This window comes from Caenorhabditis elegans, chromosome II, assembly GCF_000002985.6.
Source record: "Caenorhabditis elegans chromosome II".
In the NCBI taxonomy this organism is placed as follows: Eukaryota; Metazoa; Nematoda; class Chromadorea; order Rhabditida; family Rhabditidae; genus Caenorhabditis; species Caenorhabditis elegans.
The window spans coordinates 4,460,992-4,474,354 of record NC_003280.10 but is presented as its reverse complement, the minus strand read 5'-3'; the positions used below and the strand labels follow the sequence as shown (position 1 = coordinate 4,474,354).

Here is a 13,363-nt window from a genome sequence, read left to right as displayed (position 1 = left end):
ACACTCGATTTTAAAATATTTCGTTCTTAGTGAGAGTCCTAAAATTAATATCTGGCTTTACAAAAAGCTTTTTTCAATCTTTCAAAAACAATCAATAAAAATACCGTAACCCTTTAAAGGTACACGTCTGCCAAAATAAAAATGTTTAGACTACAGTAACCAAGCCGTAAAGGCGCATTCCATAAATTTTTGTTGAATTGGAAAATGTTATGCGCCTTTAAAGAGTACTGTAATTCGAATTTGGGGAATTTTCATCGATTTTTGATAGTTTTTTTTTTCAAAAAAAATTATATTCGATGAAAACTTCGTAACAACAAAATTTGTCGCGTCGAGACCATTTACCGTATTTTTGATGCAAAAATCGCCAAATTTCGCGTATGTATAATATTATAAGTAAATTTTCAAACCGAACACCTTAAGAATAAAATATTAAAAGTTCACACATGAGCTGGTGACCCCACGAAAAGTTCTCCCCTATTCAATGAAAAACGTGCGAACAATGTGCATAATCTAGTGCAAACACTCGAGAACACTATACTCTCTTGGCATCGCCCACCACCCGAATTCTGTAGAAGAAACTTAACGGAAAGAACTTTTAAAAAACTGGAAAGAAACGAAGAATCTATATACTTTTCCGTCATTTTCACAGTTACATAATGATAATTAGCTTGCGCTAGCTAGTAGCCCTATTGCAGTGAAACTTCGTAATGAATAAGATGAAGAATGCTAGTGGGGAGGGTAGGCAACAGGGGGTCTTGTGTATATAAATTACATAATGGACGGAGCGGATGAGCGAAAGATGTCTATGCTTATTTTATACTTTGAAAAGCAAACAATTGAGAGGTGAATTGGGGAGAGATTTACAGGAAACTGATGTATGTAATTCAAACCTATTTGGTGGTTTTTATAGAAAATAATTTAGTGGGATTGCTCATGACACAAGAATGGAGTTGAAAAATATGGCAATATAAATAAATACACAATATACACATTATATAAATTATGGAAATTTAAAGATCTTCTAGCAGAATGCGACACGATCGATAAACTCCATTTCGTTCATGCCCAGCTCGATATTGTCCAGTGATGCCGCGTGGATTGCAGCAGTCACCGCAGAAACTTCCTTCTTTCGGTAGAGCTCGACGCGTTCGAATCCTGTATCAGAGATCGAGTCGAGGAAGCCGCTCATCAGATTTTTATAAGAATCGAACATTCGTCCGAAGAGCAGAATTTTCAGTGTTTTCTCTTTCTCAGTGGGGGGATATTGACGCAAGACGTTTACAACGAGATTTCCGAGTGTGATTCCGGCGTTGTGGAAGACTTCGGCGATTACAGGGAGCTGTTCATACTCTTCCACTTGCTCATTTTGCTCTTCCTCTTCTCCCTCTTCCTGTTTTGTAGTGTCCACGTCGCCAATCATATTATCTGAAAAAAACATGACTTGAAATAAATATTTGATTTTTTTTGGATTTTATTTGTTGATATTTTGACAAAAATTGATTTTTTGAATTTTTAAAAAAATATTTTAACGAAAAATTTATTTTTTTGAATTTATTTAAAAAATATTTTGACGAAAAATTGATTTTTTTTGAATTTTTAAAAAATAGTTTGGCAAAACATAGATTTTTTGAATTAAAACAAAATATTTTAACGAAAAATTGATTTTTTTTAATTTTTAAAAAAATATTCTGTCGAAAAATTGATTTTTTAAAAAGTTTTTTTGATGTGACGAAAATTTTTATTGTGACGAAAATTGATTTTTTGAATAAAAAAAATATTTTTACGAAAGATTGATTCTTTGAATTTAAAAAAAAAATCCTCGGGGAGTACACGAGCTGCAAAATCAGTAGAGTAAACCGGAGTTTTTACTTACGTCTGGCCAACTTTTCGGTGAACAGCGCCAGACGATGCTTATAATAATTGGAGAAGCATATTTCATTCATTTGAAGCAGGTCTCGGTCATTCTTCATTGAAAATACCGTCTTGAACACGTCTTTTATTTTGTCCGTCACACTGCTCTTGTTGCCTCGGCTCATCATGTTCTCCGTGCCACGCTCAACGTCATTGACAAACATCTGGAAGGATGTACGTCCACACCAGTAGGCACCTCCATGTCCAATCATGCCTGGTGTGATGTCGGGCTTCTTCATTGTACCGTCCTTTAAGACCAGTCTGCAGAATGCGTCGACGCCGGCTTGAAGAGCAATTCCTTCTTAATAAAAATGTTGAATTTAATTTATTTTTCTCAAGATTCGAAATTAAATTTACCTTCTCCTTTCTGGAAATGAGCCGGTGCAACTGCGTCGATTTCGGACATAACATGGAAATCTTCACAGATTCTCTTCTCAGGCGCCACGGAAACATATTTATTCCGGAAAAAAGTCACGAGATCGTCGACTTTATCACCCCGATCAGTCTGGGCGAACAGGACGACGACGCGTCGAATGACGCCCTTCTCTCTCCAATTGTCCTTGCCAGTCGCTTTTCTCATCGCAGCTTCGACGCCTGAAGCGATCGTCTCCGAAGCTACTCTGGGCTTGAAGTAGTGAAGATCAGTTCCGACGACGGTTCTCCAGTAGCGAGTATTCGCTGAATCGATGACGACGATGCGGGTGCAGGCTAAGTTTCCCTCAACTCCGCAGTAGAAATCCTTCAGCGGTTTCGGTGGATCCACTCGAGCTGGAATCTGCATCGGTGGTTTGATGACGTGGATCGTGGTGCTTTTTCGGTTTCCTTTGCCATTTTTTGTCATCGTTGGAACTGAAAAATCGAACGAATAATGTTATATTTAGAAAACTATGAAAAAAACGAAAACTAATTTAACAGCGATTATATTCGACAATTCTGCAAAATAACCCAACATTTTCAACTAAAAATTATCTGAAAATACCATTTATTCCAGTTGAAACACTTGGAAAATGCTCAAAATTGATAATTTGCAACTTCCAGACCATTTTTGAGCATTTCTCCGAATGTTTCAGCTGGAATAAATGATATTATCAGTTAAATCAAGTGGTGCAATAGATCATTTTGTCGAAACGCCGTAAAAACCCCTGAATTGGATAAAAAGCAAATCTGAGTGGAAAACGCCTCGGAAAACCAATTTTTAGCGCTGCAGCGAGGGAAAATAGATCAAATTTGAATGCTAGAATATTTCCCGCATTTTATTTTGCAAAAATTCTGCTTTAATTCTGACAAAACCCGCCTGATCTACAAAAAACCAATAAAATAATTCAAAAATGCAAAATTCTGGCGATGTGCGCAGAAAAGTGGGCGGAGTTTGATTGGCAAACTGGTGCGCAGTTTTTTGAAGTTTTTTTCTTTATTGATTTATAAAAATTTATTCATGAAATATATAATTAAAAATGTACAAATTTGATATAACAAAGTTAAATCCGAAATTTAGCTACAAATTAATCTCCCTCAGCATCTTTTTCTCTACATTCTGCTGCAAGAAAATCTCGTTCCGCTCCTTCGCAGCGAGCACAGCTGCGCCAACCGCAGGTGAATCAGATGGCTCGTACATTACGATTTTCTCGATTCCAGATCCACTCAAAGAAGCCACAAATCCTTGTTGGAGAGCATCCCATGATTGAAAGACTCCTCCGATCTGGACAATGCTGAGAACTTTTCGATCTTCCTGAAAATTCAGAATTAATGTTTTAAAAATTTTAAATTTGATTACATTGGTGAGATACTTTGCCACAGTTCTCACATGTTTTCCGAGAACATCTCCAGCTCTTCTGAAAGCTTCTGCCACAGCCGCATCGTCAGTTCGTTCCGCGAGAGAAACTGTAAAATCGGCAATTTTATGCTTCTCAAATTTAGAGTACAAATAGTCGAGCATTCTAGTTTTATCAGTAATATTATAGTGTTTGAAGAGCAGCTGTTTGATAACATCAGTATTAAAGTTCTCCTCGAACCCGTCTTCCGCGTCGAAAAGCATCTGGATCGCAGTTCGAGCGATCCAAAATGCACTTCCTCCGTCTCCAATTTGATGTCCCCAGCCGCCGGCTCCTTTTACAGATCCGTCACGAATTTTTAGTCGACACGAAGATCCGGTCCCAGCAATCAGTACAATCCCATTTTCCTCTCCTGGAAAATTGGCCAAAAGAGTCATCACAGCGTCGGAAGTCAAGTAGAAGTTTTCCGTGACATTTCCATGATTCTGACGGAAGTAATCAACGAATTTCTTGTTAAATTCCTCATCTTCGGCACCAGAAAGCCCTAGACCGAGAGCCTTGAGATTCTTAATGTCCAGCTTCTCCTTCTCGAAAACTTCCAGAATCCAATCAGCTATTCGTTTGCAAACGATCGTGTGATCCGTCAAAAAGAAATTGGTTCCTTCTGTCGATGAAGTGTATCTCTGATTAGTGTCTGCGTCGATAATCACTAATTTGGAGCCAGTAGCGCCTCCTTCAATTCCAGCATAAAGCCCAAGTGATTCTCTGGAAAAAATTAAAATTTATTACTGAGACGCAAGATTTTGCGAACTTTTCCGAAAAGTACGGTATCCGGTCTCAACACGACAATTTTCGGTTAATAAAAACGAGTGTGCACCTTTAAAGAGTACTGTAATTCTGAATTTCTGTAGTTGCGGAATTTTTATCGATTTTTTATATTTTTTCTCACAATTTGTTAAGATTAGTGTTTTTTAATTGGAAAACTATGAAAAATCGATGAAAGGTGAAATTACAGTACTCTTTAAAGGCGCACACCTGCTAGCATTGAACAAAAATTGTCGCGTCGAGACCGGGTACCGTAATTTTTGAGCCGAATTCCTAATAAATACCTTGTCATTTTAAAAATATCAATTGTTTCTTTTTCCGTCTCTATTCTTCTTTCCAAAGTTGCACGTAGAAATGGATATTTTGATAGATATGGGGCGCAGGTCCAATTATCACTGAAAATGTATAATTTTTTAAAATAATTTTATGAACCTTTGGGAAAAAAATTTGAAAGAAAATGCACTTTTCAACAATTATGCGGGCATTCACACACAGAGACTAGAAAATATTTTTCTCCACGCGCAACACTTCTTTGCCTAACTGTTTGCGTCTCTCCGCCGGTCATTACTCACTCTCTCAGTTGGTAGGCAAACCAAATAGTGGCATGTTCGAATTTTATCAACAATTGGGCAAAAGTGTCGATTAGCGGGCAAAACGTGGACGGATCGAAGAATACGTCCGATGCGATGATCACATCGAGATGACGATCACCGATTTGATCGCAAACGGCGGACACTGAAGCACGCGATTCCCAGTCGAGACCCTAAATGTGTTTTTTGTTGGTTTTTTCGATTTAAATGCGTATATATATTACTGTAACACAAAATTTTGTACAAATTTCTAAGAATTCGTATTGCACAGCATATTTGACGCGCAAAATATCTCGTAGAGAAAAACTACAGTAACTCCTTTCATGACTACTGTAGCACTTGTGCCGATTTACGGACTACGCCCGTAAATCGACACAAGCGTTACAGTACCCATTTAAAGAGTTACTGTAGTTTTCGCTACGAGATATTTTGCACGTCAAGTATGTTGCGTAATACGCATTTTCCCAATTTTTTCCGTAAATGTCGAATTCTTAATTCTTGGAGTTCCATTTCGCGAAATTTTGCGGCAAGAAAACAGTATGCGGTCCTGCCACGTGCGCCTTTAAAGAGTACTGTAACTTCAAACTTTCGTTGCTGTTAATTTTTTATTGATTTTTCATAGTTTTTTCGTGAAAAACACATTATTTTTTTCAACAAAAAACGATGAAAAATCAATGAAAATTCTGCAGCAACAAAAGTTTAGAGTTACAGTACTTTTTAAAGGCGCACACCTGTTTGTGTTAAGCAAAAATTCTCGTGGCGAGACCGCATACCGTTACAATACACTTTTCAGCTACTCCATTGGCTTCAATATTTCGTTGAAGAGTTTCCAGGGCCTGAAAAATGCAAAAATTATCGAATTTCGAATTTTTCAAAAACCTACAGCCTCTAATTTAGGATGATCCGTCATCCAAACGTTCGCTGCTCCCAGCTTCGCAGTGGTGAGCCCACAGACACCGGTGGCTCCGGCTCCAATTTCGAGAACAAGCTTGTCTTCGATTAGTTCCTGGTTACTGCACAGAAAATCGCTGAAAACTTGAGCACAAGGCCAGGCGTGTTTCCAGTGATTTTGAGCTGAACCACTCATTCTGCATCGAAAAATGATTTGCACGAAAACGCGCTCCACGGCCAATTGAACACGCTACGCCCCTGAATCGTGGGTCTCGCTAGGTATTTGGTGGAAAAAAAACGTAGTAAATTCAAACTTTTTCAAAAAAAAAAACGACGAAAAATGTTTGCCTAACGAGACCCATTGTTTGAGGGCGGAGCGTGTGCAGTTGGCCGTGGAGAGCGTTTTCCTGTCTCTATAATAGTATTTTCAGGCGAAGCTTTACCTTGAAAAACATGAAAAAACTTTAAATATTTAATAAATTTTATTCAAGGCACTTTTTGTCTAAAAATCATAGAATATAAATATTTAAATTTTACAAAAATGACCCGCGAAGTAATCTTTGGGATACAATAAATAAATAAAAAATTAAAATTTTAAGCTTTTTACAGAATAATAGTAAAATTGAAAAAAAAATTATAGAAGCCAGGTGTTGAGGTCGGCCGCGAATTCTTCATCGCTCAGGAATTGTTTGTCGATTTGTCTGAAAATTGAGAAGTTCTGCAAATAAAAGTTTTTCCACACATTTTTTTATTGAAAATTAGGGTCAAAATCACACGATTCGTCGGAAAATAACATTAATTTCAGTTGAAAAATTCAAAAAAGTAAATCGCGATTTTCAGGCCATTTTTGGGCACTTTTTTTTGAATTTTTCAACAGAAATTAATGTTATTTTCAGATAAATCAAGTGATTTTGACCCTAATTTTCAATTTAAAAAACATGTTGCAATGAGCAAAGACATACGAAATGGCAATATTTCCACACAATGGGCACTCTGCTCCAACAATATTCGAGATAAAAGCCGCAATTTTCAGATATTTCTCCTGTTTCTCGATAAATCCTTTCTGATTTCCAGCCAACTGCTCTGCTTTCATTTGGCTTAAAACTCGTTCTTCATCAATTATCAGCGTCTTCATTTTTTCAACTTCTTCCTGCGATAAAAATGAAATCATAGCGATTTCAAGGCATTCTCGATGGAAAAAATGACGGCACGAGTGAACATTGAAAGCTCTTCCAGAAATTGGCCGAGCACAATGTGAGCAAACATCCGACGGCTTCACAACTGTCGTTCGATTTTTCAGTTTTTCTTGTTTATCACGGATTTCTGAAGCAATTTCAGTGGCTTCTTTCATTGATCGTTCCAGTTTTTCGAGACGTTGTTTGTTTCGTTTCAAAAAGTCTACGATAATCGGTTTGAGAGCACCAACTCGAGTGAATTTTGGAATAATTGGAAGAAGATCTTGTATTGTCAGAAGATGATTCGATTCGTTGATTAATTCGATGCACTTGTCGACATTATTCTCTTGAGTGACGTAATACTGGCCTGAAATTGGGTTTGATTTGAAAATTTAGAAAGCTTTAGAAATTTTAGAAAAATACTTTTATTTTAGAAAAGGAAAAGGACTGAATATCTTTAATTCTGCCAACTTTTCTCACAAAAATTAATTGATATTTAATTTATTTTTTGCCTTTTTTCGTGGTATTTTCGGATACAAACCAGAATTTGTAACAAAATTCAGATTTTTCGAATTTTTGACTTCCAGGAAATATTCTTTTTTTTTTTTAATTTTTCTTTCGAAAAGCTAATTTTTTCTGAATTTTTTTTTTTATTTTGAAAAAAAAAATTTACATTTTTTCTTAAAAAAATTGAATTTGTCTAAAATTTCGCTTATTCTGAAGATTAGTAATTTGCAAAAAAACCAAATTTTTACAGATTTTCAACAAAATCCAATTTTTTTTCAAATTTTTGACTGTCAGAATTATTTTTTTGAAAAAACCACTTTTTTTGGTAATATCAGATTTTTTGAATTTTTCCCTTCCAGAAAAAAAAATAATTTTTTGAATTTTTTTTCAGAAAATAGCTAATTTTTGCTGAAATAGCTTAAATTAGCAGAGATCTCATTATGAATTTTCAAAAAAATTCTGCTTCTCCGAATTTTTGAATTTCCAGAAAATATAATTTTTCGAAATTTTTCCGAAATTTTGACTTTCGAAAAACCTTTTTTTTAAACGAAAGCTTTTCCGAATTTTTTCTTGAATATTTTTTTTGTAAAAAGCTTAATTTGACTGAGATTTCATTTTGAAATTTTCAAAAAAATGCAGCTTTAAAGTAAGAAGCTTTTCCGAATTTTTGACTTAAAAAAATATATTTTCGGCGTTAAATTTGGCTGAAAGTTTGGGAAAAAAAACACCAAAATTTTACCAATTTTCAACCAAATGGCTTTCTTCGCCTTCTCATCCAACTTCTGCCTGATATAACTAGTCGCTGCCGGATCCTCCATTCCCTCCAACCACGCGAAATTCGCTTCAGCTTCTTCCATCATTAGAGCACATTTTTTGGCCAAATCAACATCAAATCCCAATGCTTTTTCTACAGCATCACCAAACATTCCAGCAACACAAAAAAGATATACAACACATGGTTCAATTTTAAATTGTTCACACGTTCTCATTGCAAAATCTAATTCATATGGGAGGTCGGAGCGAATAGTTCCATGCGATTCCAGATATCCGAGCAGTTTTTCTCGCCGGAATTTTGCCATTAGATGGATGTAGATGTTGTGGAGATTTGCCAGATTTTGAGGATTTTGGGAAATCTGAATTTTTCAATTTTAAAAATATTTTCAATAAAATTCAGATTTTTTCCATTTATGACTGTCAGAAACCTGTTTTTCATGTACAAAAAAATGCGTTTTTTTTTTGAAAAAATTTTTCGAAAAAAAAACCGAGGTTTAGCAAATTTTCAACCAATTTTCAACGCCTATCCAATTTTTCGACTTTCAGAAAAATTGGTTTTATACGAAAAACTGCTTATTTCGAAAAAAAAATTAAATGTTTACAGATTTTCAACAAAATCCAACTTTTTCAAATTTTCGACTTTCAGAAAAAATTTTTTGAACAAAAAAAAATCCCATTTTCGGCTGGCAGAAAATTGGTTTTTTTCAAGTACAGAATATGAGTTTTTTCAAAAAAAAAACCGAAATTTTACAAAAATTCAACAAAATTCAGGTTTTTCGAAAAAAAAATAGACTTCCAGAAAATTAGGTTTTTGAACAAAAAATTGTTTTTTGTTTTTTTTTTTGGTAATTTGGAATAAATACCGATTTTCAATAAAATCCAACTTTTTAAAATTTTTTGACTTTCAGAAATAGGCTTTTGCGAAAAAATTCTGAATTTGGCTGAAATTTCGGTAATTTATTTTCAAAAAAATTTGACTTTCTGAAAATTGTTTTTTGAACAAAAAAAACAAGCACAAGAATTTGACTAAAAATTATTCTGAAAATTTGGTAATTTGGAACAAAATACCAATTTCCACAAAATTTAGCATTTTCAAATTTTCGACTTCCAGAAAATTGATTTTTTATTCTTAAACCAATTTTTTAATGTTTGATTTTTTTGTCAAATTTGAAATTTTGTTTCGCAATAAAACAATTGTCCTAACCGTCTGTGTTCCTTTAAATTGTGCCTCCAAATATTTGATCGCAGGAATCGCCATTTCCATATTCTTTACACAAAGCGACAAGCACGGCGTCAACTTTTGCGGCGAAATCTGATCCTGATTCTGGATAAGATACACGATAACCTGCTTCGGTATATGTTCTATAAGAAGTGGGCACATTTCGTACGTCAACTCAGAAATCCGCTGATTTTTCAGTACTTCTAACACTTCAAAGTACTGCTCGCGGAGCATCAGAATATCAATGACGGTACGTAGATCCTTCACAGCGTTCGCAAAGAAAAGTTGCATTTCAAAATCCGCGTGAGCTACACACATCCGATAGACCGCATCTCGATTCGTTTGAATCGATTCAATCACATTTTTTCGCATAAAATATCGCTGAACATGATCCGTAGTGTCTCGAAGTTTCTCCACAAATGCGGGATCCGGATTGCTATTCTTGAGTCGTCGCATCTCGGCGAGCTCTTCCAATTGCACATTGAGCAGCCACATTACCAGAGCATCCCGTCGGATTTTATCCTCGTGGCGGGTGAGCCGCTCGAGCTTCTTGTCTAGGAGGGTTTTTAGGCCCATTTTTCGTTCACTGGAGTTGGTGAGGAACTTTAGAACTACGCTTTCGAACGGTTCACTCGATTGGGCAAGGATTTCGGCGGCCGCGGTGAAGCTGGAAAGGGAAAATTTAGTTTTGTGTACTTCTCGAGGAGGCAGACAATTTTTTGTTTTTTTTTTCTGTTTTTGAAAAAAATCGAATTTTTTTTGGTCAAAACCCAAAAAAAATGTTTTTCTCATATAAACAGCTGCGGTAAGGCTGGAAGGGAAAAATTGATTTTTTTCATTAAAGGAAATTATTTTCAAATTTCAATATCGTTTACTCCCGTTTTTTTCCGGAGTTTGTTGGTAAAAATGGTTCTTTTTCTGATTAAAAAAAATGTTTCAGCCGAATTTTTTGTTATTTTTCTTTTAAAAAATCCAAACATTTTTTATTCGAAAAATGGTTTTTTTTCTTTGCAAAATGTGTTTTTTCTAGTTATTCTTGAAAAAAAATTTTTTTAAATATTTTTTGAGAAGCTTTTTGCCACAAATCTTACTTTTTAGCTTAAAAAACAAGATTTTTCACAATTTTTTTGTAATTATTTTTTCATTAAAAACCTAGTATTTTTGCCAAAAAATAGAAGCCTTTTCGCTGTTTTTCCGTATTGGTAGCGAAATACTAATTTTTTACTCTTTTTTGTTAAAAAAAAAGAGCCAAAAAAATTGAAAATGGCGAAAAATTCAATAATTTAACTTTTTTCGATTTATTGAAAGAAAAAATTAATTTTCCAGAAAAATAGCCAAAAACTTCGGATTTCTCAAAGTTTTTTGTTAATTTTCTTTAAAAAATTTTTTTCGATTTTTTTTTTGATTTTCTGGAAAATCGAAATTTTTCAAAAAAAAAATTTTCCAGAATAATTAAATAAATCGAACTTTTTCTCCTGAATATAAAAATCCGCCTGCTTCCTCAAAACCATTTCCAGTGCATCCGGTTCAATTGCAACCCGAGTTCTAGCAATTTGTAGTGCTTTTTGATATTCTCCTCTATCCAAGTAAGTCTTCCAAATGTATCGAGCCTCATCATTTGTCCCATATTTCATTGCAAAGGTTTGAGTGTAGAGCCATACAAATTCAGCGACATTATCACTGACAAAACCCAATGCTCCACCGAGTTCCGGGTTCCAAGGATCTTCGAAAATGACGTCATGTGGTGGAAGAAGTGACAGAGCAAGTACCCGGGAAGAGTAGGCAAGAAGCACGTGGTAATCGGTCAAAGCGATTCCTGTTGGAGGTTCCAGGCGGCCTTCAATCAAGCGGTGCCTGAAAAATTAGAAAATTAATGTTTTTTTTTGAATTTTAAAATAAGTTTTTTGCTTTCAAAATAGCCGAAAAAGGCCAAATTACGTTCGAAAAAAGTCCTAATTCTACTGAAAAATCTCAAAAAATACGGAAAATTGGTAAAACTTGAGATTGTAGATAAATTATTCTTTTTTCTGGGAATTTATTTTTTTCTATTTTCGGTGTCTGGAAAATAATAAAAAAATTAATTTAATTTTTTTTCGAATTTCTACTTAATTTTTTAATCTAATGAAGACTCCAAATTTGCCCGACAAAAAAAATTTTTCTCAAAAATTTCACAAACTAAAATTCGTACTTTGAAAAATTGTTTAAAAAACGAAGAAAAATGAGCGAAAAAGGTCGGATTTTTTAATGAAAATATACAAAAATCGGATATTTTTCGTTTTTCAATTTTTTTCAAGAAAAAATTGAATTTTTAATAACTTTTTTCTCATTAAAATTAACAAATATTTGAAAAATCTATAGTTTTTTTCTTTTTTTGCGAATTTTTTACTGAAATTTTCTCTAGAAAATGATTTTTTTTAGGTTTTTTGTTGAAAAGTCCGGTTTATTCCGTGTTTTTAGGCTACTTTTTAGTCTAAAAACGAACTCAATATTGAACTCTTCCACTAAAACATCTTGAATCCTCTCCGCATAAATATTAACATTTCCAATCGAAATTCCATCCGGCGAAAGCCACGCATATCTCTTTGGCTCTGCAATAGTCGGGTGCATCGTCAAAAATCCGTGATTTTTGAATTTTTCCGAGAATTTCGAAGAGCTTATCGTGTGTTGTAGAGTATTTGGTGATGTGAAGAATGAATGGAATGTTGTAGAAGGAGCTTGTTCTGTTGCAAGATTCATTAAGCCTGCTTGAAGAGACGCAGAGCTCGTGAATCCTCCGAGCTTTACAACTGGCGCCGGCTCGTTATCTGTGATCAGAACGATCAGGCGAGCCATCTGAGCGATTATAACCATCCATTTCTTATTTTTCGGATCATCATCCGCCAACTGGAATAGTTGAATATCTGTAATCGCTGCTGCCGGTGACGGGGCGCTTGTGATCCGTTGCTCGGCGATTTGAGCAACTTGTGACGTCAGTTCTTTCAGTGTCGTCATCATTCCAGTGCTTCCGACGTTCAGCTCAATTATTGATCCCTGAGCGGTTCCGAGAAGGATCGGTCCAGTTGTGTCGGTTTCTTTCGAATAATCCGGATTCCATCCAACAGCAGTCACCACGCAACGAAGTTTCTTTAAATGATGAAATGCGTTGCTTTTCAGATGAATATAGAAGTTATGGCCTAGTTTTGATGATACAATTGCGTGGAATCCGGTACGCGAAAGATGGATATATGCCACGTGATCAGGGCCGTTGAGAGGAAGTGACATTTCTGAAAATGAGAAAAAAAATTTGAATTTTTAATTTTTAATAATTTTTAATTTTTAACAAAAAACCTTGATGCCTCTCCCCAGTGCCTTCGCTGTAATGAACGAGCAGCTTTTCAGTGACCGCCGCGAGCATTTCTCCATTTTGAACGGCCAAATTGGATACGGCGGTCAATTTTACGAATCTGAAAATGATTGGGTTAAAAAAAAAAAAATCGAAAAACTCACTTCAAATCTTTTTTCAAGTCGATAGTTGCCCGAGTAATAATTCCATTTTTGTTTTTCGCAGTGTTTTTGATCATTCTGAAAGCTTTTTTATAATTTAAAAAATTTTAAAAACGGTTTTTGAATGAAAAATCACGAAAAATTCTATTTGTAAACATTTTTGGCAAGAGCGAGTGAGGAAGAGAGAAGGGAGGCAGTGACCTGACGGCCGGGGAA

General features: G+C 35.0%; 3 protein-coding genes across 3 annotated transcripts; all 3 read right to left on the bottom strand.

The window, feature by feature from the left end:
• Nucleotides 1–800: 800 nt before the first annotated feature.
• Nucleotides 801–2,760, bottom strand: W06B4.1 (Lipase_3 domain-containing protein). Its single transcript, NM_062389.9, has 3 exons — nt 2,269–2,760; nt 1,874–2,212; nt 801–1,425 (listed from the first exon to the last, which is right to left on the bottom strand). Exons 1-3 carry the CDS (start codon nt 2,750–2,752, stop codon nt 1,022–1,024), a joined length of 1,227 nt encoding a protein of 408 aa, NP_494790.2. The 5' UTR covers nt 2,753–2,760; the 3' UTR covers nt 801–1,021.
• A 553-nt stretch (nt 2,761–3,313) lies between these two features.
• On the bottom strand, nt 3,314–6,186 carry W06B4.2 (N-acetyl-D-glucosamine kinase). The gene is made up of 6 exons (NM_062388.5): nt 5,982–6,186; nt 5,872–5,934; nt 5,081–5,271; nt 4,793–4,903; nt 3,686–4,448; nt 3,314–3,640 (listed from the first exon to the last, which is right to left on the bottom strand). The coding sequence occupies exons 1-6, from the start codon at nt 6,183–6,185 to the stop codon at nt 3,407–3,409; spliced, it is 1,566 nt and encodes a 521-aa protein (NP_494789.1). The 5' UTR covers nt 6,186; the 3' UTR covers nt 3,314–3,406.
• A 275-nt stretch (nt 6,187–6,461) lies between these two features.
• Nucleotides 6,462–13,225, bottom strand: vps-18 (Vacuolar protein sorting-associated protein 18 homolog). Its single transcript, NM_062387.7, has 8 exons — nt 13,151–13,225; nt 12,992–13,107; nt 12,147–12,927; nt 11,132–11,518; nt 9,650–10,331; nt 8,411–8,804; nt 6,952–7,531; nt 6,462–6,690 (listed from the first exon to the last, which is right to left on the bottom strand). The coding sequence occupies exons 1-8, from the start codon at nt 13,222–13,224 to the stop codon at nt 6,624–6,626; spliced, it is 3,081 nt and encodes a 1,026-aa protein (NP_494788.3). The 5' UTR covers nt 13,225; the 3' UTR covers nt 6,462–6,623.
• Nucleotides 13,226–13,363: the final 138 nt, after the last annotated feature.

Coding starts and splice junctions, on each gene's coding strand:
- W06B4.1 (NM_062389.9), bottom strand. CDS start 2,752: ATGACAAAAAATGGCAAAGGAAACCGAAAAAGCACCACGATCCACGTC. Junction 2,213..2,268: donor TCATTTCCAGAAAGGAGAAG/GTAAATTTAATT, acceptor ATTTTTATTAAG/AAGGAATTGCTCTTCAAGCC. Junction 1,426..1,873: donor CACCGAAAAGTTGGCCAGAC/GTAAGTAAAAAC, acceptor TGTTTTTTTCAG/ATAATATGATTGGCGACGTG.
- W06B4.2 (NM_062388.5), bottom strand. CDS start 6,185: ATGAGTGGTTCAGCTCAAAATCACTGGAAACACGCCTGGCCTTGTGCT. Junction 4,904..5,080: donor TTTGCCTACCAACTGAGAGA/GTGAGTAATGAC, acceptor ATACATTTTCAG/TGATAATTGGACCTGCGCCC. Junction 3,641..3,685: donor TGGCAAAGTATCTCACCAAT/GTAATCAAATTT, acceptor CTGAATTTTCAG/GAAGATCGAAAAGTTCTCAG.
- vps-18 (NM_062387.7), bottom strand. CDS start 13,224: ATGATCAAAAACACTGCGAAAAACAAAAATGGAATTATTACTCGGGCA. Junction 13,108..13,150: donor GACTTGAAAAAAGATTTGAA/GTGAGTTTTTCG, acceptor AATCATTTTCAG/ATTCGTAAAATTGACCGCCG. Junction 12,928..12,991: donor CACTGGGGAGAGGCATCAAG/GTTTTTTGTTAA, acceptor TCTCATTTTCAG/AAATGTCACTTCCTCTCAAC.